We start from the raw sequence: 27198 nt of genomic DNA, 5'->3' as shown, positions 1-27198 counted from the left end.
CAAGTATGCCATTCCTTCAGAGCGCATGACCCAGTGATGTCACTGGCTGCATCTAAAGTAAACATCTTCTAAACGGCACACGTTTAGGAGATATTTATTGTACCTATAGGTAAGCCTTATTATAGGATTACCTATACGTAAAAATCATACATGGGACTTTACCCCCACTTTAATACTGTTTTTAATACACAACTGAAATGTATACATGTAAGCGGTCTTATCAGTCAAAATAATTGTAATTCTCTTCAGCCTCCTTTTTTCAGTCCAAACACACCTGCAAGAGAGCATAGCCAGGTCAATGACCTATAGTTCAGTTAGGCAGCATAACTGTCAATAGCTCACCCTAGTCCAGTGATGGCGAACCTTGACACCCCAGAGGTTTTGGAACTACATTTCCCATGATGCTCATGCACTCTGCAGTATAGTTGAGCATCATGGGAAATGTAGTTCCAAAACATCTGGGGTGCCAAGGTTCGCCATCACTGCCCTAGTCTACTGACTGAACAATGAGAAAATTATACAAGTAAAGAGCACATGGATAACGTACCTCCTGCAGCCATGCTAACAGTGCTAGACTGAGTGCACTGTGCAGATTGTAGGAAGCTAATAAGACAGAATTCTAGTACTAATGTTTTTGTATTTACAGATATATATTGTTAACACCTACAAAACTGGATTTAATTGTGTTTATGTTGATGTGCTTTAACCAGTTCCCGAGCGGCGCATGACAATGTACGTCGGCAGAATGGCACGGGCAGGCAAACTGGCGACAGGTACGTCCAGTTGAATTTGCCGCCCCCGGCCATCGATTGCGCGCCGGCGCACGTGCATGCCGGTCAGGATCCCCGTGAGTCTGGTTGCAGGTCCTGCGGACTCGATCGCCGCAGGGATACCCGCGATCGTCTCACGGGGAGATGCCATTGTAAAGAGTATCTCCCCGTTCTGCCTAGCAACAAGCGACACTGATCACTGCTTCCTGTGATTGGAGCACAGCTCAGTGTTCACTAGCACACAGCCCAGCCCCCCAGTTAGTAACACACCCCTAGGACACTTAACTCCTACACTGCCAACCCCTTCACTGCCAGTGTCATTTACACAGGAATCAGTGCAGACAATGGTCCCAAAAATGTGTCAAAAATGTCCGATGTGTCCACCATAATGTCACAATCACAATAAAAATAGCTGATGGCCGCCATTACTAGTAAAAAAAAATTATTAATAAAAATGCCATAAAACTATCCCCTATTTTGTAAACGCTATAAATTTTGCACAAACCAAACAATAATTGCTTATTGCGATATTTTTTACCAAAAAAATATAGAAGAATACGCATCAGCCTAAACTGAGGAAAAAATGTTTTTTTATATATTTTTGGGGGATATTATAGAAAAAAGTAAAAAATAATGAGTTTTTTTCAAAATTGTCGCTCTTTTTTTGTTTATAGAGCAAAAAATAAAAACTGCAGGGGTGATCCAATACCACCAAAAGAAAGCTTTATTTGTGGGGGGGAAAAAAAAGGACGTCAATTTTGTTTGGGAGCCATGTCGCAGGACCGCGCAATTGTCAGTTAAAGCGACGCAGTGCCGAATCGCAAAAAGTGGTCTGGTCATTGGCCTGCAAAATCTGAAAGTGGTTAAACAGATCACAAATGCAACACTGAAAAACTTGCCTTTAATGATATAACAGCAGATGATTAGCAATCTAAACACACTTAGTGAAAATGCCAGTGTTAAAACAATGTAGTTGTTTCCTCAAACTCTATAAAGCTGTAATGTGAAGATGGTCTGCTTACATGGAGAGCAGCCCCTTTCACAGGTAACTACATGTGTTTTGCTCTAATGTACATAAGCAAATATATTTCAAGATGATTTGTTCTGAATTGGAGACAGATCCACATCAGAGCGCACTTCTTCGCAAAAAATAAATAAAAAAAAAGCAAGACAACCAAACAGATTCTGATATAAGCATAGTCACTTTCAACGTTTGTATGTACAAACACATGCACTGCTATCTGACACACTTACAGTCACCACGTCCTGGGTCACCTTGTCTAACTCATGAAGGAAATTAGTGGAGGACAAAGGTTGCTGTTTCAGAAAAGATGAAAAAAATTATAAATCACATTTAGAGAATATATCAAATCACATAGATTACATTTGAAATATATTTAAAAAAAACCTTATCTTAGTGTATATGTTTACAATCTCTAAAATGTTCAATATAATTATTATTATATCCATTTACATAGCAGTGAAATTCTGCAGCATTTAGCCACAGATCATAGAACATGTACATAGCGTTAAAATAAATTTGTGCATAGAAACAGCGAGACTGCCAATGTCATCTTCTCCTTCAGAAAATGCTAGCTGCCTGGCCGTCATGTTGATCTAATAGCTTTTAGAATCTCCAATCTGCATCAAGATTGCTTGTTCCATGTCAAAGCAGTTTGAATTGTCCGAAGGAGGTTCACAAAGTTAGCCTCCAGGTTTTTCTACACTTGATTTTCCATTTGGAGCATGGACTTATATGTGATTAGTATAACAACTCTATCAAATTCCTTCCTCATACATGTACCACCCCCCAGTCCCGTTGGAGTCCTTTATTGGCCAAAACTCTGGGGTTGATTTACTAAAACCGTAGAGTGAAAAATCTGGTGCAGATTTGCATGGTAGCCAATCAACTTCTAAATTCAGCTTGTTCAATTAAGGTTTGACAAAAGAAAACACTCCTGGAAACCAATTGGTTTCTATGCAGAGCTGCCCCAGATTTTGCGCTCTAAGTTTTAGAAAGTAAACCCCTTAGTGGACAGGGGGTTGCCAGATAAGCAGAACTCGGCCAAACCTTGAGACATTGAAAGCCTACTAAGCAAATTGCAAGCACTCTCAAATGGGGCACCTCAAAAGGGTTTTTTTTTTTTTTTTTTTTTTTTAAAGACAAGACCAATACTAGAAGGCATCACTTACCTGTAAATGGCTGATCTGTTTTAATAACTAACAGGTAAACATCAGGTTGCAAAATTATACACATACCAGATCATATTATATGAACAAAGTAAAAGGAGTAGGGATGTACTGCTTACAGTCTGTGTGGATTGGTTGGGTGGAGGGGCTTTTCTGTGGAAAATTGCATTGCAGATCTGTTCCAGCGGCAGTGCATCATCCTTCTGCACAGTAAAGAGCGGGCTATCCCATCGATTACGAGAATCTGGAGCCTCAAATCTCTGTACCAAGGCATCAAATCTGTCAGGAAATGCATTCATGAAATTAAGCCATTCTACTGCAATTTCTAAAATGTTCTAGAACACAAAAGGGAGTGTCACACAGCTCAACAATGTGTTTTTTTAAACATAAAATTAACAAATGTGTTTAACCACTTCAATACCAGGCACTTTTGTCCCTTCCTGCCCAAGCCAATTTTTAGCTTTCAGCGCTGTTGCACTTTGAATGACAAATTGCGTGGTCATGCTACACTGTAACCATACACATTTTTTATAATTTTGTTTCCACAAATATAGCTTTCTTTTGGTGCATTTTATCACTCCTGGCATTTTTATTTTTTGAGCAATAAAAAAAGACCAAAAATGTAAAATGTCTTTGTTTCTGTTATAAAATTTTGTAAATCAATACGTTTTCACCTTCACCAACGGGCACTGATGAAGCTGCACTGATAAGGTGGCACCAATGATGGGTACCGATGGACACTGATAGATGGCACTGCTGGGCATTACCGATGAGGAGACATCTGGCAGGCACTGACTGGCAATATGTGTGGGCACTGATTGGAATTGTGTGGGGACTTACTGGCATCCTTAGCGGTCTAGGATGGCATCCCTTGTGATCCATCTGTTGTGGTGGTCCTGGTGGTCCAGTGTGGGCATCTGCGGGGGGGATTAGCTGATAAACAATCAGCAGTCAGACGTGAGTGAGGAAAAGCTGATCAACAGCTCTTCCTGTTTACCACGTGATCAACCGTGTCCAATCACAGCTGATCACAATGTAAAGAGCCTCTGTTAGACTCTCCGTTAGGCTCTTTACTGAGATCGGTGTAGCGATGTGTCAGACTGACACACCACCGATCGCATCGACGCGCTCCCCCACGGGCGCTCAGCGGCTGTTATCTTGCTGGACATCATATGACATCCAGTCAGGATAACTGACCCACCACCCGGCCATCATTCTGCTATAGGCCGGGCAGGAAGTGGTTAAAAAGATAGTTTAACTATGCTTTTTTGATATGGTTTGAAATTTTAATTTAATTAAAGCAGTTCTTCACCCTAAAGGGGAAGTTCCGCTAATCTGATCCCTCCCCCCCTCCGGTGCCACAATCGGCACCTTTCAGGGGGGAGGGGGGTGCAGTTACCTGGATAATCCAGGTATCTGCACCCACTTCCGGGCAGACCGCCGCAGACCCCCCGCCCCCCCGTTGTGTTCTGGGAGACACACAGTTCCCAGGACACAGCTGGGGATCTGAAGAGACACGCAGCGCGACTCGCGCATGCGCAGTAGGGAACTGGGCAGTGAAGCCGACATGCTTCACTTCCCGATTCCCTGACAGAGGATGGCGGCGGGGGCAGCAGCGAGATGAGCGATCACTCGTTATCTGCCGCCGACATCGCTGGACCCTGGGACAGGTAAGTGTGATTTTATGAAAAGTCAGCAGCTGCAATATTAGTAGCTGCTGGCTTTTAAAAAAAATTTTTTAGGTGCAGAACCACTTTAAAGTCCAACTCTGCGCAAATAAAAAATTTTGCTCGTTTATGCCTAGGGGGAAAATAATAAAGGCTTACCTGATCCTCCCCTCCTCCCTGCGCTACCAATCTAGGGTCCTGATGTCATTAAGATCAGAGCAATGTCCATAGCTCTACTATGGATGAGAGGACAAGAGGGACAGTCTGTTGTCGTATCGTGGGGGGACACTACCTGCTGGGGGACCGGAGGATCAGGTAAGTAAAACGGTTTCCCCTCTCCCCTTCACAAACAAATATATTAATTAACACTTGCAGCCCCACTGCAAGGGATTATTTTTTTATTTTCCTGAAGTTGGGCTTTAAAACATAATAAGGTGAAGACTTATAAGGCAGATGCAGATTTATGTAAAACAGTTGCTTTTGGTTCCAGGCTCTGGGATGGGATCCGATGCCAAAGCTTTCAGTGCCGTTGAGATTAGTTTAGGATTTCGGTTTCTGTATGCACAAGTTCAACATGGAACTTCAGGAATTGCTACACTTAACCACTTAAGGACCGAGCCTCTTTTTTTAGATGTGTTGTTTACAAGTTACGTTTTTTTTTTTATAGAAAATTACTTCGAACCCCCAAACATTATAAAAAAAAAATTATAACACCCTAGAGAATAAAATGGTGCTTGCAATACTTTCTGTCACAGCGGTCTTACAAGTGCAATTTTTATTTGGAAAAAATACACTTTTTTTAATTAAAATATAATACAACAGTAAAGTTAACTGAGTAAATTGATACCCAACATGTCACGCTTCAAAATTGCGCCCGCTCATGGAATGGTGACAAATTTTACCCTTAAAAATGTCCATAGGCGACATTTAAAAAATTCTACAGGTTGTACGTTCCGCGTTACAGAGGAGGTCTAGGGCTAGAATTATTGCTCTCGCTCTACCAATCATGGGGATACCTCACATATGTGGTTTAAACACTGTTTTCATATGCGGGCGCTACTCACATATGCATTCGCTTCTGCACGCGAGTTTGGTGGGACAGGGTGCGTTTAAAAACAAAAAAAATGTCTTATTTATTTTACCTTTTATTTTTACACTATTTAAAAAAAAAGAAAATGGTGCCACTTTTATTTTTATTACAAGAAATGTAAACATCCCTTGTAATAGAAAAAGAATCACGACAGGAACTCTTAAATATGAGATCTGGGCTCATATTTAGACTAAAATGCAATAATAATAAAAAAAAAATTGTCATTTAAAAAAATAAAAAAAAGGCCCTTTAAGAGCCATTGACGTCGTTTCCGCCCTGCAATGTCATGGAGACTGGTAGGATCCGATGCCAAAGCTTTCAGTGCCCTTGAGATTAGTTTAGGATTTCAGTTTCTGTATGCACAAGTTCAATGTGGAACTTCAGGAATTGCTACACGTCGCTTCCGCCCTGCAATGTAATGGAGACAGGTGGGGGCCATTTTCCCTCACTTGTCCCCATGCCCAGCCACAGACAGGACTGGAGCACCTCCGCTGCTGCCGACGGCTCCGGTAAGTGGCAGGAGGCCCTCTCCTGCAGGTACAGGTTTCAATATGCTACCATGAGATAAGAGAGATGGGCCCTGGACTGCTCGTCCATTCATAGAATATTTTGTATTTTGTTAATGGGTTCACATAATACAAAGCCTTCCATTATTGGCAAGAGGAGAGGAAAGGGGGACAGACAGGACAGCTGCAAACGACTCTGCAGCAGCAGAATTGCCCACTTGAAGGTCCAACGTGGAACTGCTGGAGGTATAGCAATGGTCATGCTCCAGGTGCTCAGTAAACAGCTATAATATTAAAAACATAAAAAGATAGCCCCACAAGGTGGCATACACCTCGTTGGATTTATTCCTTTATAAACCTGGGCATTTTTAAAAGTGCTACTATTCCTGGAGTTCTGTAAACCCTTACTATGAACACCTCTTTCTTGCTCCCTCTTAGTCTGCAGCTTCATTACCAGTGTACAGAAGCAAAGTTTATTTCTTAACAGGTAAAAGTTTATTATATAAAACACAGGGTGGATACAAAGATGAAGTAAAGTTTAAAGCCACCAGATAACTATGTGAAAGTTGGCAGAAAAAAAAATGTCAAACTGACTGCTATATAATTGTTTTACCTGCCTTGACATAAAATAAATCTTAGCAGTTTAAAGTGTGATGCCACGTACACACGAGCAGAATGTCCGACAGAAAAAGTCAGACGCAAGCTTTTCATTGTATATTCCGATCGTGTGTATGCCTCATTGGACCTTTTTTTTCCCCCGAAAATTCTGACGGACCTAGAAATAGAACATGTTCTAAATATTTCCGAGGGAACCAATTCCTATTGGGAAAACGTCTGTATGCTGTTCCGACGAACCAAATATGACGCATACTCTGAAGCAAGTACGAGATGGAAGCTATTGGCTACTGGCCACTGAACTTTCCTTTTATAGTCCTGTGTATGTGGTGTACGTCACCACGTTCTTGACGATTGGACTTTGGTGTGATCGTGTGTACGCAAGACAGTTTCAGCGGAACTTCGTCAAAAAACCTTCAGTTTATTCCGACGGGAAAACCGATCGTGTGTGCAGGGCACAAGTGTCAGTTTAAACATGACACTAAATTATATCCTTATTCTACAAAAATAATCCACATGCATCCACTACCTAATGGCCCTGTAATTTTTTTTTCTTGAAATTGTACGGTGTTCTCTCTCCTTGCCAACCCCCCTTACTTCAATTTGTTTGGAGACCACAGTGCAGGTTAGTTGTGGTCATGTGCACTGCTTTATACAAACTACAAATATCATAGTTCATCTGAGGAGTATATAGGATCACCGGAACAATAAAAAAAAAAAAAATAGGATTTTAAAAACAGCTTACCTGTAAAATCCTTTTCTTTGATGTACATCAGGGGACACAGAGCCATAGTAATTACTATGTGGGTTATATATTGGACCGACAGGTGCTGGACACTGGCACGCCCCTAAGGCGTGTACTTCCCCCATATAACCCCTCCCATTACTGAAAGTCCTCAGTTTTGTAGCCAAGCAATAAAAACGTATAAGAAGAAGGGAGGGACCTCTGTGTCCCCTGATGTACATCAAAGAAAAGGATTTTACAGGTAAGCCGTTTTAAAAGTCCTATTTTCTTTTCTTACATCAGGGGACACAGAGCCATAGTAATTACTATGTGGGATGTCCCATAGCGGCAACTGAAGGGGGAGGGAGGAAGAGACAACAAAAAACAGGAGGCCAGAGGACTCATACTGCAGCCTGCAGTCTACTGTGCCCAAGGGGAATATCCACATGACCTTTAATATCGATTTGATAAAATCTGATAAATGTATGAACTGAAGACCAAGTCATGGCCTTAGAGATCTGAGCCATAGAGGCCTGATGATGCACCACCCAAGACGCACTAATTGCCCTGGATGAATGTGCTCTTAATATGAGAAGGAAGAATTTTCTTCTTTAAGCTGAAGCTTGAACAATCACTTGACAAATCTATTTGGAAAATAGTGGATCTTGACGCTGCTGGTCCACATCTTGGACCCTCTGGCAGTACAAACAAAACCTGTGTTTTGCAAACCTGAACAGTCGCCTTTAAATAGACTCTGATCGCTCTCACTACATCAAGAGAATGTAGTGCTTACTCTTCCCCAGATTAGGGCTCTGGGGAGAAAGAAGGAAGAATAATATCTTGGTTTAAATGAAAACCTGTTACCACTTCTGGTAAGAATTCAGGATGAGGACATAAAAACCACCCCATCCTTATACATGATGAAATATGGCTCTTACAAGACAGAGCCGCTAGTTCAGATACTCTTCTAGCAGAAGAAACGGCCACCAGAAAAGATCATCTTTCTTGTCAAAAGAACCAAGGGAATTTCTAAAGGTTCAAATGGCCGATTCAGCAAAGCCAATAAGGCCAATTTTAAATCCCAAGGATTTAGAGGTGCCCTGATAGGGGGAATAAACTGTGTTATCTCCTGAACAAGTTATGTACCAAGAGTGGGAAGCTAGAGGCCATAGGAAAAACAATGACAAGGCCAGGATCTGGCTCTTGATAGAAGTCAAGGCCAGCTTCATTTCAGATCCCATATGCAGGATATCAGGAATCCTGCCTATGACATACTTCCCGGGGTGCCAACCCCTGGATCCACACCAAGAAACATATGCCTTCCAGACTCCATAGTAAGTGATTCCGGAAGCCGGCTTCCTGGCATTAATCAAAGTAGACACTACCAAAGGAGATCACCCACTATCTTTTATAGAGTGGGATTCAACAGTCAGACCTGTTAAATCTTTTGTCCGTAAGGTAGGATGAAATACCAGACCTTGTGCAAGAAGGTCTGGCTATAATGGCAGAGACCGAAGAACTCCTACTGCCATCTTTATGATCTCAGTAAAGACCCGCTGGGGCCACCAGAATCACCTCCTTTCATTCCTGCTTAAAGTGGAAGTAAACTCACTTATCGTTTTCAGCCAAGGAAGCTGCCATCTTTGCCTCTGTTTAATCTTCAACTGCCAAGGTGCTGCACATGTGATCCGTTATGACACCAGCCATTGGATGATTTGACAGTTTGGTTGAGAGCAAAGCCAATGTGCAGTTAGCATTCCCAGCATGCCGGGAATGTAACTGTTTTTTTAAACTGTTTAAATCGATGGGTTTACTTCCACTTGAATCCTGTGGAGAAGGCGTGGAAGTAGCAGAACTGGAGGAAATGCATAGATCAGTGAAAAGCAGACCCCTTGTTCTTGACCTAAATTTGTCAACTTTGTTAATGAATCTGGAGGTGAATAGGTCCATGTCCGGAATACCCCATCTTCTATCCCTCTCAGGGGAGGATGACATTCTTTTGGAAAGGGTTTTTAGTTTGTGTAACCATTGACCCCTTAGAACTCTTAGAGGAGTTTCTGGTCCCTTTGCCACTCATAGCTTACAGCACAAAGCAGAGGCAGTACCAGCAAAATAATGTAAACTTGCTAGGCTATAGTACAGCACAATAGCTATTAATCCTAGATTCTTAAAGTACAATGTGTCAAAAGGCAAATGCCTGTGTCACCAACCTGATCCAGCCAACCTCTCTGCTCGGTCCCTCCACCGCCAGGCAGTAGCTTCATTCACAGTGCTTTAAAGACTTCCTGGACATGTGGCCTGCGTCTAAGGTTAGCCACGCCCCCTCTTCCTTTTTCATAGGAGAGCATTTTTCCGTGCGAGCGGCGTCTGCAGCATGGCGGGGGGGGGGGGGGGGGTAAATCATCTGCTTTCTCGAGCGGCCGCGGTCTGCCCTTTTTAAAAACTTTTTTTTTTTTAAAACAAACAAACAAGGCAGATGCTCTGGCATGTCCCTGAAGAGGAAAAACGCCAATCTGGGGGCGCAGGAAGAGATCAGACCCCCCCTTTTTTTTTACCAGAGGTTCTGTGCCGGCTGAAGGAGAGGAGAGTGAAGGCTTCTGCTGTTTCCAGTGTCAGGATGGTGACTGCTCAATACAGCCCCCAGTGGTGACACAGACATGACAACACTATACATAGAAGGAGAAATTCCTGAGAAAATTTCCCTTACCTTATCCTCGCAGCAGGGTTTTATCAGAGATAAAAAACCCAATCTTCACCCTTCACGGTAGACTCTGAGACCTTAAAGGAAATCTTAAGGAATCGGGGAACTCTCAGGTTAACCCACAATCCTGGACAGCACCCTGCCAGTAAAACGTTATGGCCTTACTACCAAAAAGTACTGGATCCCAGGGCCCAGCTCTCAAAGAGAAGAAGCATTCGCAAACAAAACCTTGTTTCTTCGGATCACGAGGCCCAGGCACCATTCATTTAGCCCATTACAAACACATCAGAATGGATCTGGTCAGCATGGGTGGCTCTCATTAAGGATTACTGCCCGTGGAGCTCAGTACATCTTTACTCGTGCCCAACACCTTAGACACTGGCAAAAAAACTGTGAACTCCCAGTAATGGGAGGGGTTATATGGGGGAAGTACACACCTTAGGGGCGTGCCAGAGTCCAGAACCTGTCGGTCCGATATATAACCCACATGTATATTTGAATGCAATTTATTTTAACTACTTGCCTACTGGGCACTTTTACTCACTTCCTGACCAGGCCAAATGCTCAGCTTTCACTGTACCCCAAACTATTTTTTTTCACACAAAATAGAGCTTTCTTTTGGTGGTATTTAATCACCACCGTTTTTCTTTTCTAAATGAAAAAACGCCCAAAATTTTGAAAAAACAAAAACTTTCATAATTTATTCTAAAAATTTGGAAACCAGTAATTTTTCTCCTTCGCTGATGTGCGCTGATGAGGCTGCACTGACAGGCGGCATTGGTAGGTGACACTAATGGGCACACATTATCCAGACTGTTTGGAATGCACTGATAATCAGTGTACATGTCCCTTTTAGAGAAGCCAATTATCGCATCTCTTCTCCTCTGGACTGGACACAGCTGCTGATCATGTGGTCAATCTGTGAAAAGCAGTGTCCTCTGGACACTGATCACAAAGTGCAGTGCCAACCCCCAGCAGCAGGTGCCATCACAGGAGGCCGGCATATGACAGCCTTCCAGAACTAGCCGTCCTCGCTGTAGCCATCATTCGGCTATAGCACAGTCGGAAAGTGGTTAAACCATCGTTTAGTGTCACTGTTAGGGAAAGCTAAATATTTAAAGCAGTATTAAGCCCAAAAGCAAACATATTGCAGTTTACTAATTCTTAGATGTGTTGGCTGCGTTTGTTTTATTTTTGAGCCTTTATTTCTTTTATTTCCATCTGGTGATTTGGCCAGTACGTCTATTTTTCAACAGCACAAGCTCTCCTGCAAGTGCATCAAGTTAAAGCGAAACTGACATAAGCAAAAAAAAGTTGACATAAGTTTCAACAATTTTTTTTAAAAAGTCACCAGCATATAAAACATAATTTAATCTAGTACTCATAAATAGTACCTAGAGCCTGGTATCACAGATCCCTTTTATTAATAACATTGATAATTAGAGCTTTGATTCAGGCAGAAATGTTACATTGTCCCTTATAAAAATTATGAGCCCAATGATTTTACATATCATCTAGCGTCTATTTTCTGTCATCAAGCAAACTGTAGAAACCCTGTGTAACAAAGGAACAAAAGGAGCTGGTAGAATAGGCCGTTTTGGCAGCTGCGTTGGAAGGCAAACTAATGAGCCTGGGTGACAGTGGATGGGGAGGAGGAAGAATCGCTGAATTTATGGAAACCTATTTTTCAACCTGAAAAGGATGTGTGTGCATCCTTTGCCAAATTTCTTTCTTCACATCTGTCTGCAAAAAAACCCCCATACTGTGGTACATACCACAGAGAACTTCTCTATGCAAAAGTTCAGTCACCAAACTCAGTAGCACCCTTCCAAGGGGATATCAAGAGGCGAAGAAAAGTAGTTTTGTGTCCTACTTTTCAACACTTCTGATAATGCCCAGTGGCTTTAGGGGAGAGAATGCATTATTTATTAAATACTAATATCCTCTATGCATTCCCTGTTTTATATCTCTGTCCTGGTTTTTTTTTTTTTTTAAGACTAATGAGAGATTGGGTAAAAATACATATAATATATAAAAAGGTCTTGATAAAATGCATAAAGACTACAAATGCAAGACTGGAGCATTGCTTATGGCAACCAAGCCTCACAAGAGTAAAAAATAAAGTTCTAATTAGTGCTTCCAAATGTCAGATGCTGCAAAACCTTTCTATGGCAGATTTCTAATTGTGTCTATTTTATGTAGAAAGAAGAATAAATATTTCACCATGTGTACTGCTTCCAATTAGCAACCAAGTCCGGTATCAGACTGATGTAAGTCCCAGCAATTCCAACAATGTTGGGTAGATCTGTCATCTTCTGTCATTCTTGTGAAATATCTGCCCTTAGCCAAAGCAACGTTAGAGCTGTCTGAATCCAGTTCTGGAGGGCATGTATATACAGGCTATGACGTTGAGGCACACATTTCATTTGCTTAGTGAACGATGTCTAACGTTGCCAAATTCTTTAAAAATGTAATCTGAATGGTCAAAGATTGGGCTGGACAAGCACTGGATAAAATATTACTATCTTGTTCACAAAACACTGTGCAGCATATTGTAAAAGGTGCTTTTACAATAAATCTTATAGATTTCATTGTGAAATCTGCTTCAATCCCATGATATATTTCTTTCGCTTCGTTTTCCAAGATGTAAATAGTGGATTAACATTTAAGAAATGGTTATTCCCAGGTGAAATGTATTACATCCCACTTGTGCCTGTATAAGTCATACATACTAAAATATTCCTGCATCTGCTCACCTAAAGAAACGATTAGATTAAATACATACAAGCTACCATTCATAGTCAGGATGTACATTACTGGAGAACTTTGAAAAATACATAGAATTCCTAATCAATGTACCTGAATTAGGGGTAGCATAAGCAACTGAAATGATTACTTCAGACTTTTTTTTATATACATAACTCTATTACACTCTGGAAACAAGTATGTTAACATAATTGCATTAAATATTAACTAAAAGAAAAAGTAAATTAATTGTTTTCAAAACAGCTTTTTCCAAGCAAAAACGACTTGGTATTCTTATTGCCTCGAACTAATCTCTAAACATCTGAAAAGCTTTCTTCCTCATCTGCAATTCAACGAGTTTCTTGTTGAAATAAAAGACATACAAGAATTCTAGCAGCCGTTGATGGCAGCTTTGAACTAACCAATTCAGAAATCTGTACAACCCCCCAGAGAGAGGCTTACGAAGCGCCGCATTTTAAAACGGCTTCTAATGAATTATTCTCTGTTTGCCTCCAAGGCAAAATTATTAATTTTTTTCCTTTCCTTGTCAGTCTTGAAAAACAAATGAAGAGACTGCAGGCCAGAAAAGGGAGCATTCCTGTTAATTCCAATGATAAGTATATTCAAAACAATAGTGTAAAATATTGATGCTCTGAAAACAACATGATTATTAATAGGCAGCCAAAGCTTTAAATTCCTAATACAACTTGTATTGTAATAAATGACTTGATGAGGCAGCCCCAGAGGACCATTTAAACCAACTTGAAGTAAACCGACTTCATGTGGAGAGCACAACGAAAAAAAGTTGTCATCCTTGGCCATTTCAACCCCTCTAACAAAGTGATCAATACTATGGGACCTCATTGGTGATCAGGGCAAAAGCTGATAATTAGATGGAAACATCTTTCAACATTTTCACTCCAAGCACTAAGAGAGTTATCATAAGCAACAACTTAGACAGAATGTGGAAGGTTTAGAACCCCAGTCAAGTTTTTACGGATGAACAAGAAATAAGGAAAACCACTGGGAAACACGAAAATACATGTTATAAATGACATATATTGGGAACTCATGCCTTCATAAATCAACTTTCAAATCAAAAACAGTGCATCACACTGTTAAATTTTGTGAGAACTTGGGGGGCGTGGCGACCGAGCGCCAAGATGGACGCCTGAGCTGAGAGCTCCGTTCGACCACCGGAGAGAACAACCCTATCGCAACTCCATCGGTGACATATTTCTACATAAACCTATCTACAACGCAGTGTAGACACCTTCGCTTCCACCGAAGATGCCAAAAAATAGAAAGAATCAGCAACCGCCACGGAAACTTCCGAACCTCTTCAGAGCGCGCTGAATCACACAAAATGGAGCCGGATCGTGTGTGACTGAAAATCAGGAGCAGGCCTCGCAACAACCTCACCTTCGAACGACTTCCCTCAGCGGTTCCTCCTCGGGGACGAATAGCCCAACGACTAGAAGCCCAGCCAAACAAAGGCAACGGATCTCTTCTCCAGACGCAAACCGAGCGGACCGCGACATGGAGGTAAGCAGATCCGCTCCTGTAGGCCATGCTCTACATCCACCGGCCTCCGACCTGATTGCGGCCTACCCCACATCCGATCGACCGGTCTCAGATACGGTCCTTAAGGAGATGCTGATGTCACTCAAAGCCTCCATACAAGCTGACCTCACTGTAGAATACACTAACTGCCATAGGGAAGTATTGGCCCTAGGTAATAGAGTGGATCAAGTGGAGCGCAACATGGGGGAATGCACTACCTCCTTCAATACTTTAGTAGAGGCTCACAAGTCCCATGATGAAGAGATAGCATGGCTAAAGAGTAAAGTAGCAGACCTCGAGGACCGCTCTAGGAGGTGCAATATTAAAATCAGAGGTGTTCCTGAAGCCATACCTCCAAACCAATTACTGCAGTATGTACACACGCTATTTTCCACCATTATCCCTACATTATCTCCTCAAGAACTGACCATTGACAGGATTCACAGAATCCCCAAGCCAGCATTTCTCCCTGAAGGTACCCCTCGGGATGTTTTGCTCAAGATGCATTACTATCATATCAAGGAACAAATTATGACTGCGTTTCGTACTCGGGGCAGCAACCTCTCTCAATATGCAGAATTGATCCTCCTCCCTGACCTATCAAGGCATACTCAGCAATTACGCCGAAACTTAGCGACCATCACGAAGGCCTTGCGCAACCACAATATACCACACAAGTGGTGTTACCCAGCAAAGTTGTCCATCTCACATGATGGTACCACGCACACAGTTACCACTTTAGCTGAAGGTATCGCACTCTTGCGCCAATGGGGCATACTTCCACAACAAAGCCCTCTGGAACCACCCGCAACACAACTACGCCCTATTCCGGACGAGTGGCAAGTAGTTTCGCGCAGACGAACCCCCAAAAATGTCACTGATGGCAGTAAATGATCATACACCGCTAACAAATATGTTCTCTCCCTGGACACAAGGATTTCTTCATCTCTCCTTGTTCTTACCCCTGACATTGGTCATTTATGCAGCTTTGTTTGCATATGGATCGCTTATATGATTCTATTTTTACTATTCTAAAAGTTATTGTTTATTTTTGTGGTTACACCCTTTGTTTCAATAGCACTGGACCTACACATTATGGACCCTTCATCTCCTGTCCTACTACATTTCTAACTACCATGGCAGCATCTCTTCTGTCAACCTCATGGAGATCAGATGACTCTAATAACTCTCGAAGGACACTGAGTACACCTACACATTTTTTCCCACCTGAAATATGACTATTACTTTTGTTTCCATTAATGCCAGAGGCCTCAACCACCCCGTGAAACGCTACTCGCTGTGGACCGAAGCTCATAAACTAAAGGCGGATATTTTATGTGTGCAGGAAACTCATTTTCAACAGGACAACCATCCCAAATGTACACACAAAAATTACCCACATGTATTCCTGGCAAATAATCCAAATAAAAAAAGCGGAGGTGTTCTTCTTGCCATCCGTGACACGGTCTCCTTCCATCTCAAGAACTCCATCACAGCCGACAATGGTCGCTATATTATTATCCAGGGTGATATTAACTCTAAACCGTACACCATTGTATCCATATACGCCCCAAACACCCGACAGATTATGTTTTTGAATAGACTAATCCGTAAAATACAATCTATCCAATACGGTAGTCTCATTATTGGTGGCGATTTCAACCTCATTGTCGACCCACAACTTGACACTTCTAATGTCAAACGTAACAACAACACCTACCTAAATAAGGTCCTACATTCAGAGAAACTGTACGACGTGTGGAGATGCACACATGGCAACGAGAAAGACTTAACCTTCTTCTCCCATGTACATGGGTCTTATTCCAGAATAGACTTCTTTTTATCAGATCAATGGACTTTACAAAATGTTTCATCCTCTGAGATATATGATATTACGTGGTCTCACCATTCTGCCATATCATTTTCTATACATGAGAAAGGTGTCTCCCCCTCGTCACCCATCTGGCGATGCAGTGTTAGATTACTACAGGACCCCGGTACTAGGGAACTGATTTCTCAAAACCTTAAAACATATTTCAGACAAAATGAATGAATTCAGTAGAGAGTCCTTTCACACTCTGGAACGCCCATAAAGCGTTTATTAGAGGCATCCTTATCCAGCTAGGAGCTAGAGCTAAAAAGAAGTATACTGCAACCATAGACTCCATTACTTCCGACATCCACAATTTAGAAGCCCTTAATAAAGCATCTCCCTCCCACCAGCGGACTATTCAAATAACTTCACTTAGAGAAAAATTGAGAGATCACCTGGCCCAAAACTATGATTTCTACCTTAGACGCTTGAAGTTACGTACCTACGCCTGTGCAAATAGAGCAGGCAAATATCTTGCCAATAGGATTAGAGCAATACGCACCAAAACTAGGATTTCCCATTTGATACACCCTACATCCCATCATAAAATCATTAATCCTCAGGAAATCGCAAACCACTTTGCACAATATTACAGTGAGCTTTATAACCTTAGCACTGACCCCCACACTTCTCAACCTACTGTTCCCAAAATACAGCATTTCCTCAAAGATTTAGATCTCCCTAGACTCTCCGAAACGCAGCTTGAATTGCTGAATTCACCGTTCACAAGCCATGAAATAACATCAGTCATCACTTCACTTCCTCATGGGAAATCCCCCGGTCCTGATGGACTAAATAATGAATATTTCAAAACCTTCTCCACTATTCTCTCCCCGCATCTCCAAAAGATGTTCACACAGGCAGCACACTCAGCATCCTTTCCAAATGAAATGTTAAAAGCATACGTGACCACCATACCCAAACCTGGCAAAGATCCCACTACCCCTAGTAATTTTAGACCTATTTCTCTCCTAAACACAGATATAAAGATCTACGCCAAACTTATCGCCCTTAGACTGTCGGAGTTTATGCCTTCCTTAATTAAGAGCGACCAGATGGGCTTCATCAGGGGGAGACAAACTTCTGATGCTACAAGACGTATTATTAATATTGTTCATTATGCTAATTTAACTAAAACGCCTTCTCTGCTGCTCTCCATAGACGCAGAGAAGGCGTTTGATAGGGTGGAATGGTGTTATATGAAAGAAGTCCTCCAAAAATTTGGCTTTCACGGTCTCATCTCCAACGCAATGTTGGCTTTGTATTCCAATCCATACGCCCAAGTCTTAACAGCTGGTATGCTCTCCACACCGTTCCCTATTTCTAATGGCACCCGTCAGGGGTGTCCACTATCCCCAACCATTTTTAACCTTATGATAGAACCCCTGGCGGAGGCCATTAGATCCCAGGCCGATATTACTGGACATGTGTTAGGATCTCGTAACCACGTTATCAATTTGTTTGCCGATGACGTTGTCCTGATGCTGACAAACCCATCCAGGTCTCTCCCCTTAGTCCATGAAACTTTGAAAAACTTTGGTGAGATTTCGTACTATAAAGTTAATTTTGCTAAATCATTGATTCTAGATTTAGGAATTGACAAACGTATCAAACTCCAACTTCAAAACACCCTTCCGTATGTATGGAAAGAGGATAGCATACCCTACTTAGGTATAAAAATCACCAATTCTACGAAAACCCTAGTCTCTGTCAACATTAAGCCACTGCTTCTAAAGATAGATGAAACGCTTAAATGCATAGCCAAGACTGAACTATCCTGGATGGGTAGATTGGCAGCGTGTAAGATGTTAGTTCTCCCTCTTATATTGTATATGTTCAGATCCATACCTATACCTATCCCAACCCATTTCCTTAAGACCTTGTCTACTACTCTGTGGAAATTTATATGGAATGGTAAAAAAGCTCGCTGCTCTCCTAGCAACCTGATCCCGCATAACCGAGTAGGTGGAGTGGGACTAATTGACGTTTATGATTTTTTGTGGGCATCTAGACTAGACCAACTCCAACACTGGTTCAAAGCTATAGATTCACCACTTTGGGTTGAGCTGGAAAGGCATATGGCCCCTATGCCAGATCTAGTGGCACTACTCGTGAGTGATGTCTGGAAACCCTGGGCTCTCCATTCCATGGCTCCCACCCTCATAGCCTCCCTACAGGCATGGAGGTTCTTCCTCCATCATACCCATAAATCTCAAAACGCTGTGGAATACAAATTTCCGCTTAGCTTGCTCGAGTATAGAATCCCTATGCTGTCCCTAAAGCAGTTTCCCAACCACGGTATCCATACCATCCAAGACCTATTGTCTAATGGTACAGCTCTCTCCAGCACACAGATTATGGCTCAATACGATCTCCCCAACAAGTACCAATTTACATGCATCCAAGTGGCACATTTTCTGAAACGTAACCCTCCCCCCACACTAACAATGCCATCCAGTGCATGGACCTTCTTAACTCGCGAACGCCCCACCAGGAAAGGCATTTCGCTTTTCTACTCCCTTCTACAGGATAAACAATCCTTTGTGAAAACAAAATCGATTAATAAATGGGAGGCAGATTTAGGGAAAACGTTCACGGATGACCAGTGAACAACTGCATTTCGAGAAATCCAAAAAGCCTCACGTTCTATTAATCATTGGACAATGACCATTAGAATCATCAACAGATGGCAATACACACCGTGTAGACTGGCAACATTTTCTCCATCTGCCCAGAGTACATGTTGGAGAAATTGTAGACAGCCAGGACACCTACTACATATGTTTTGGGAGTGCCCCAATTTGGTTAGTTACTGGAACCAAGTGTTCCAACTAATAACATCACTCACGGGTATCGTCACTCGCCCCAATCCATCCCTAGCGATCCTACATATGGGTATTGAACAATTTCCACATGATATGCGGATTGTTATTTCCAACATCCTTCTTTCTGCTAGATCCATGATATTACAACATTGGAAAACTGTCATGACGGTAAACATCTCTGACCTGATTAGAAGAGTGAACCAACACCACACTATAGAGCGTGCACTTGCTATAAATACATTGAAGTGCGGTCTATTTGATAAGCAATGAAAAATTTGGACCAACAAATATAAGAATTCTGTGACCTAGATCTTAATCCTGATAAGATACATTCTGTGTAGTAACCAGTATTTGCATTACTGTTTGTGTAACCACCTACTTATCCATTTCTTTCTTTTTTTTTTCTACCTTCTCTTTCTCTTTCCCCTCTTCCCTTCCTCCATTGCATCGACTGTAAATTACAACTGTAAAGTCAACATGTCCTGTACCAATTACCTGTGTATCACCTTTATAAAACAATAAAAATGTATTGACAAAAAAAAAAAAATTTTGTGAGAACTTTTATACTATGTCAGAGAGTCATTTTATTACATTTTATCAAATTTCATCAGATCACACTGCACTGGAAAAAAGAAGAAAACTTCTGCATGCAGTACTTTTTTTTTTTGGTGCCTACTAAGGCCAGAGGGCTGATTGAAAAAAAATTTAAAGATTTCCCCATCCGCACATGAGAGGTGGTGGTGGATGGGGGAATATTCTCCGCTGTACCACTGTATTACAACAGTGAGGCTCCATCCCTCTTAGAATACACTGATCAGCTGCTGCAGGCTGACTGATCAACAAAAGTTTTCTAACAGTCCCGTTTAATAGAAATCGATCATCAGATTGACTTTTGTCAAACAGAGACGGCCATGGATAAATCGAAATGCCAAAACTATCTGGGACATTTAAGGTGCTTTTTTTTTACATTTTGAATTTGTACAAAATTCATTCAAATACAGATAAGTAAAAATGGATCCCATATATTAGGTTGAAAGAAAAAACAAAACAAACAAAAAAAAACACAACACACAAGCCTATCTAGTTCAACCAATAGAAAAACAGAACAAAACCTGAAAACCTTCATATATAGGACCCTATACCCACAGTTGATCCAGAGGTAAGGCAAATCGAATATTCCCTGGATTAACAATCCCTGGTAATTATTACCAATAAATGGTAATATTCAGTTATGCTTGGTTTGTCTAGGAAAGCATCGAGCCATTTTTTTTTTAAACACAATCTACTAACCTGTCCGGAACTAGTTCTTGAGTGGGTCTACGTATCAAGTTAGAGACAATTCCTAAATCTCTCAGCTATTTGATTGTGATCGGCATAACAGTTTAATAAATTGTGAACACACTTTAATAGCTCTTCATATACTAACTCGCAGTCCAAGAAGGTATCAGTTATTCATTCTTGGAACCTGGCGTCCAACTCAAAAACTTCTCCAGTAGCTGACATCAAGAATGGAACAGGAAGAATACGGAATATATTTCTGCATATAAGCGGAGCAACCTCACTACTAGGTACATGAACAGAAACCTTGCCTTAGGCAACTCTCGAAATGTAAAAAGTTCAGGTGGATAAAAAAAAAAAGAAAAAAAAAGGGAGAGGAAATAGGAGACAAGAGGGGTGAGGGAAAAAAAAGGTAGGGGATGCTATTGGGTGGAGTGCATCCACCTCATATCCGAAAGCTTGAGTATAGTTAACTGAATCATTGTTCCTCAAGCGTCCATCCAATAGAAAGCTGATGAGTAAAGAAAGTCCGTCCAATAGAACCAGGTTTTACGACATTGTTCTCAAGTGGCATTAGCGGAAGCTACAGTCCCTTCCATAAGCTGGGTTTTCTTAATTTTATGAAACCAAAGGCTAATTGATGAGGCAGTGGTTTATTTCCATAACATGGGGATACAGGCCTTTACAGAATTCTTTTTAAAGAATAAGTTCACCTTTTAGAACATGTAACACTCATATTTAGGGTATAACATGTTCCAGTACCCCCTGACTTGTGACAGCAGGTGGGGATTTTTCTGCCCTGATGCCACTCTCATATTTTATTCATTTCATGTGGATCTGTGAATAAAACTACAAGTCCTGTCTTCTACCGTGGAATACAACCTGTAGTTTTCAACTAAATATGAGTGTGCTGATTAGTGCGCTCGTAGTAAATTCAAACTTTCTAACCGAAAGACTGCATCAAGGTAAAGTCAGAAAGCAGAAAGAAGAGTGTGCAGGAGTCTGAAATTGAACCTGCGACTGTGGGTGCAATACATTGCAGGCTCCTGTCAGAAGAAATAATAAAAGCACACATTTTCTTCCGGCAAAAATATCTACATTTATCATCTTTTCCTTAAAGGTGAACTTAGACCTATCACTTAATCTAGTATACAAATCAAAAGATTATATCCTACATAATCACAGATTACTTTTTGGATTGCCATGCAGGGTCACAGGTCCCCAACACTTACATGTCTTGTGTATATTGCTCATCTGGCCGTCTGTCTTGATTCCAGGTAGAACTGACATCTGGGGCTGTCACACAGTGGATCTGCAAAAACACATTAGTGTATTGGGTTCAGAGAATTTCATTATCACCCTTCACATTGTCCTGTAAGCTACAGCTCCTTAAGATCAGAAAAACATCAAGCAAAGAAATGGTGCTAATTACATCTAAAAAGTTATACAAAGACAAGATGACTTCTCGCAGGACACGGGTCTATAGATAATGCAGGTGCTAATAGGAAAATCCATTGTAGTCAGAAAATCAAGTGGAAACCTTAGGATTATAAAATGAATTTAGAGGTCAAACCTTTCACACCTAGACAGGAAGTATGAGCACAAGTAATACAATTTTTTTTTTTTATAAGAATCCTTACAGTCTAATACTTTACCCGGAGTACTGATGAACCAGACATTTCTGACATGATCCACAGACACTCATTTTCATAAATTCCTAAATCCCATCACTGAATTCATAATAATTGAAAACAAAGTCTGACGCCCCACTAAAGTAAACATAACATTATATCTGATGAATAATAGCTCAGTGGAACAAAGCACATCTAGATGATATACTTCAAAGAGACTGATTGAGGAAAAAGGTTGGTTTTGTGTTGACCATAGCAACTAGATTCTAGATTCAGAACAGACTCCTCCATCTGCTTCCTCCACCTACCCGTTAGCATTGGTTGAAATTTGAGAAAAATCTTGCTTGCTCACAGGGTATTGTGAGCTTCACCCTAAAGTGGAATGGCAGAAAGTAGTATCACTCTACTGTAAATAACTGCTTTGGTAGAATAGCAGGTGTCTAAATGCGCCTTCTTAGCACGTCTACCAATTGGCTAACAACTGAGCAGAATGGGGGAGGGGGGGGTTAAAAGTGCTTGTGTGAATGGGAGAATTTTTTTTTCAATTGGCTAGCTATTCACCCATGACCAGCCTTAGGCTTCATGTACACTACAGCTCCAAAACTTGAGTTTAGGAGCTTTTGGCATTTTTTTCCCCCAAAGCTCCTAAACTCAATTCCATAAAAGCCTGTTTCAATGTATACATACAGTGCCTTGAAAAAGTATTCATACCCATTGAAATTTTCCACATTTCGTCATGTTACAACCAAAAATGTAAATGTATTTTATTGAGATTTTATGTGATAGACCAACACAAAGTTGCACGTCATTGTTAAGTGGAAGGAAAATGATAAATGGTTTTCAAGATTTTTTACAAATAAATGTGTGAAAAGTGTGGCGTGCATTTGTATTCAGTCCCCGAGCCAATTGTTTGTCGAACCACCATTTGCTGCGATTACAACTGCAAGTCTTTGTGTATGTCTCTACCAGCTTCGCACATATAGAGAGTGACATTTTGCCCATTCATCGTTGCAAAATAGCTCAAGTTATGTCAGTTTGGATGGAGAGCATCTGAACAGCAATTTTCAAGTCTTGCCACAGATTCTCAATTGGATTTAGGTCTGGACTTTGACTGGATGATTTCAACAAATAAATAGGCTTTGATCTAAACCATTCCATTGTAGCTCTGGCTTTATGTTTAGGGTCATAGTAATGCTGGAAGGTGAACCTTGGCCCCAATCCCAAAAGTTTTTTGGATTTGGCTACATCCATCTTCCCATCAACTGACCAGCTTCCCTGTCCGTGCTGAAGAAAAGCATCCACCACGTTTCACAGTGGCTATGGTGTGTTCAGGGTGATGGGCAGTGTTAGTTTTCTGCCACACATAGCGTTTTGCTTTTAGGCCAAAAAGTAAAATTTTGGTCTTATCTGACCAGAGCACCTTCTACCACATGTTTGCTGTGTCCCACACATGGCTTCTCGCAAACTGCAAATGGGACTTCTTATGGCTTTCTTTCAACAATGGCTTTCTCCTTGCCACTCTTTCATAAAGGCCAGATTTGTGAAGTGCATGACTAATAGTTGTCCTGTGGACAGATTCTCCCATCTGAGCTGTGGATCTAAAGTTACCTTGGCTGCTTCTCTGATTAATGCTCTCTTTGCCCCACCTGTCAGTTTAGGTGGACGGCCTTGTCTTGGTAGGTTTGCAATTGTTCCATACTCATTTTCGGATGATGGGTTGAACAATGCTCTGTGAAAAGTTCAAAGCTTGGGATATTTATATATATATTTTTTTATACCTAACCCTGCTTTAAACTTCTTCACAACTTTATCTCTGACCAGTCTGGTGTGTTCCTTAGCCTTCATGATGCCAATGTTCTCTTTCAATCCTCTGTGGGCTTCATAGAACAGCTGTATTTATACGGTGATTAAATTACACACAGGTGGATTCTTATTTACTAATTAGGTTCCACTAGATTTTAGTTGGGGGTATCAGAGTAAAGGGTGCTTAATACAAATGCACGCCACACTTTTCACATTTTTGTAAAAAAAAAAAAAAAAAAAAAATTGAAAAACATTTATCGTTTTCCTTCCACTTGACAATTATCTGCCACATTGTGTTGGTCTATCACATAAAATATCGCGTTCAGGAGAGGAACGTTTAGACCGCCAGAAGACTCAAACCGCCGCAAAATCATGTTTTCCCGTGGCTGCCATTCAAGTAGGCTATTTGTACATGAAAGACAAAACCAGAGAAAATTCCCAGCTCAACTCACAAACCAGGCCGCTTACCAACTGAATTAACCTGTCCAACAGTATGCATTAAATACAGGGGTTTAGTTATCACCAATTTGCAAACGCATGCGTCAGCTGCAAGGCAAGGTCTCTCCACAGCACCCTTAGTAGTGTATCGCTTGCAGTCCTAACACTACTAAAAATGTATGAGAGTCTCCACAGTGGGAGCACATGCAATCTAATAGATATATAAGGGGCAGGTGAGCCTGGAGGTAGCCCAATCCTCCTTAAAGGCACAGGGGCACATTAGACACTCTGGACACCCAGCAAATAGCACAATGGCAGCAAAGTGGCCCAGTGTGTCCCTGACCAAATTTTAACAGGTGACAAAAAGACGGCCCCCGCCCCCACCTCCAACTGCCCTTCACAGCAAGGAGCACATGGAAGGGCAAACGCATGAAAGACAAAACCAGAAAAAAAATTCCCAGCTCAACTCACCAACCAGTCTGCTTACCAAATGAATTAACCTGTTCAACAGTATGTGTTAATAAAGAGGTTTAGTTAGTACACATTTGCAAACGCATGGTTTTGTCTTTCATGCGTTTGCCCTTCCATGTGCTACTTGCTGTGAAGGCCAGTTATAGGTGGGGGCAGGGGCCATCTTTGTTACTGGTGCAAATTTGGTCAGGGGACACACTGGGTACCTTTGCTGCCATTGTGCTATGTGCTGGGTGTCCAATGTGTCCCTGTGCCTTTAAGGAGGATTTGGCTACCTCCAGGCCCCTTATTTATCCTTTAGAATGCGTGTGCTTCCATTATGGAGACTCAAAAATTTAGATGCGTTAAGAATGCAAGCGATACACAGGGCCGTGAAGAGGCCTTGCAGCTTACGCATGCGTTTGCAAATGTGTGCTAACTAAACCCCTTTTTTTAACGCATACTGTTGGGACAGGATAATTTGGTTGGCAAGAGGGACCAGAAGAAAAGAGAAGCTGCACTTGGAAGGAGCGAAGCTTCCAACTAGAGCGGCCAAGCAGTTCATTAGACAGTAAGGAGATTTGTTGGAAGGTTAAAAAAAAGTTTATTTTGAGAATATTCCAATAAAAGAGTAAGAACTCTTATTGTAGCACACGGGGGTTGTATTTACTAAAGGCAAATCCACTTTCCACTAGGAGTGCAAATTTGGAAGTGCAGTCGCTGTAGATCTGAGGGAGGACATGCAAGGAGAATAAAAAACAGCATTTTTGCTTGTAGATGAATGGATGATAAAATCAACAGAGCTTCCCCTCAGATCTAAAGTGCACTTGTAGTGCAAAGTGGATTTGCCTTTAGTAAATAAACCCCAGTGCATCAAAAAACAACCCTGCACCGTACCAATTAAAAACAAAAAACAATCACAGATGAACAAGTCCGGACTAATGGGACTAGGTAGGATGCAGATGTCAGTGCTGAACCACAATGGGAATGAATGAGGAGAAAATCTTCACTCTAATAACACACCACTAGCACCTTCACCCCCTAAGAGGCTTGTGATGAATGTGATCGTGCATGCTAGATTGGAAAGGCAAATGTGAAAAGTAAACATACAGTAGGTGAGAAACATCGGAAGCACTTATCTTTAGCATGCCAAAAAAATATATGGGATCCGGTGAACGGTGATGTGTTTCCAAAGATGGAAACGTTACTGTGTTGCAATGGAAAACTATGAGCCATGTAACAAAACCAAACTGACAGGAGCTGTTACATCCATAGATGTGATGGATTGTCCACTAGGATACACACATAACGAGGAGTAAAAGTAGTATTTGTCAAAGGCTCGCCAGTTCCTAAATGTCTTGCAAGACAATTTTATAGGTCAGATGATAGATGCACCAACTAGAAACAAAGCCTTACTAGACCTGAATGCCAACAATATACACCCGATCATGGATGTTGAAATACGGGGCAATTTAGGAAACATCGATCACAGTTCAATTAGCTTCAGTATAAAATCACACAAATAGGAAACATAATGGACAAAGACAATGAATTTCAAAAGAGCCAACTTCCCTAAACTATGAACGTTGCTAGAAGGCATAAATTGAGATAAAATCATAGGGAAAAAAAAAAAAAACACGGAGGAGAGATGGGTTTGCTTTAAGAACATATTAAATAAGGGCATTAGCCAGTGCATCCCATTGGGAAATAAATGTAAAAGAGTGAACAAAAGTCATGGATGGCTTAACTCAAATGTAAAAATGCATATAAAAGCAACAGAGAAGGCCTTCAAGAAATACAAGGCTAAGGGAATCTCATCAGCATTCACACTTTACAAAGAATGTAACAAGAAATGTAAGGGTGAAATTAGGGCGGCTAAGATAGAACATGAAAGATACATAGCGGAGGAGAGCAAAAAATTCCAAGAAATTCTTTAACTATATAAACAGTAAAAGAGGGAGGACAGACCTTATTGACCCCATAAAAATGATGAAGGGAAACTGGTTACAAAGGATGGAGAGATGGCAAATGTATTGAATTTATTCTTCTCCTCAGTTTTCACGAGGGAATCAGGGGACTTCAGTAACCAAAACTGCAGTATTTATCCTCAAGACGTATCTCAGGAAGAACCCGCATGACTAACAGGGGACATAATTAGGAATACACTTGAAAAAAAATTAACATTAATAAGTCATCAGGACCAGATGGCTTGCACCCAATGTTCCTTAGGGAACTCAGTCAAGTAACTGCCAGACCAGTGTTCCTAATTTTTACTGACAGTCTACTGACGGGAATTGTTCCAGCTGATTGGAGAAAAGCCAATGAAGCA

At 41.3% G+C, this 27198-nt stretch overlaps 1 protein-coding gene across 2 annotated transcripts in view; it reads right to left on the bottom strand.

Moving 5' to 3' along the window:
• KTI12 (KTI12 chromatin associated homolog) overlaps nucleotides 1-27198 on the bottom strand; it is a 99289-nt gene that overhangs the window by 2842 nt on the left and 69249 nt on the right. For both annotated transcript variants that reach the window (XM_077472421.1, XM_077472422.1), the window contains 3 exons: nucleotides 21780-21859; nucleotides 3080-3239; nucleotides 2025-2087 (listed from right to left, as the gene is read on the bottom strand). In XM_077472421.1, the coding sequence (XP_077328547.1) occupies nucleotides 2025-2087; nucleotides 3080-3239; nucleotides 21780-21859 (303 nt within the window). The remainder of the gene's footprint in view (nucleotides 1-2024; nucleotides 2088-3079; nucleotides 3240-21779; nucleotides 21860-27198) is intronic.

The sequence above is a fragment of the Lithobates pipiens genome, unplaced genomic scaffold (assembly GCF_037356315.1).
Source record: "Lithobates pipiens isolate NorthernLeopardFrog02 unplaced genomic scaffold, aLitPip1_a1.2 Scaffold_8, whole genome shotgun sequence".
NCBI lineage: Eukaryota > Metazoa > Chordata > Amphibia > Anura > Ranidae > Lithobates > Lithobates pipiens.
The sequence above is the reverse complement of the archived record's forward strand: the minus strand, read 5'-3'. Positions and strand labels throughout refer to the sequence as shown.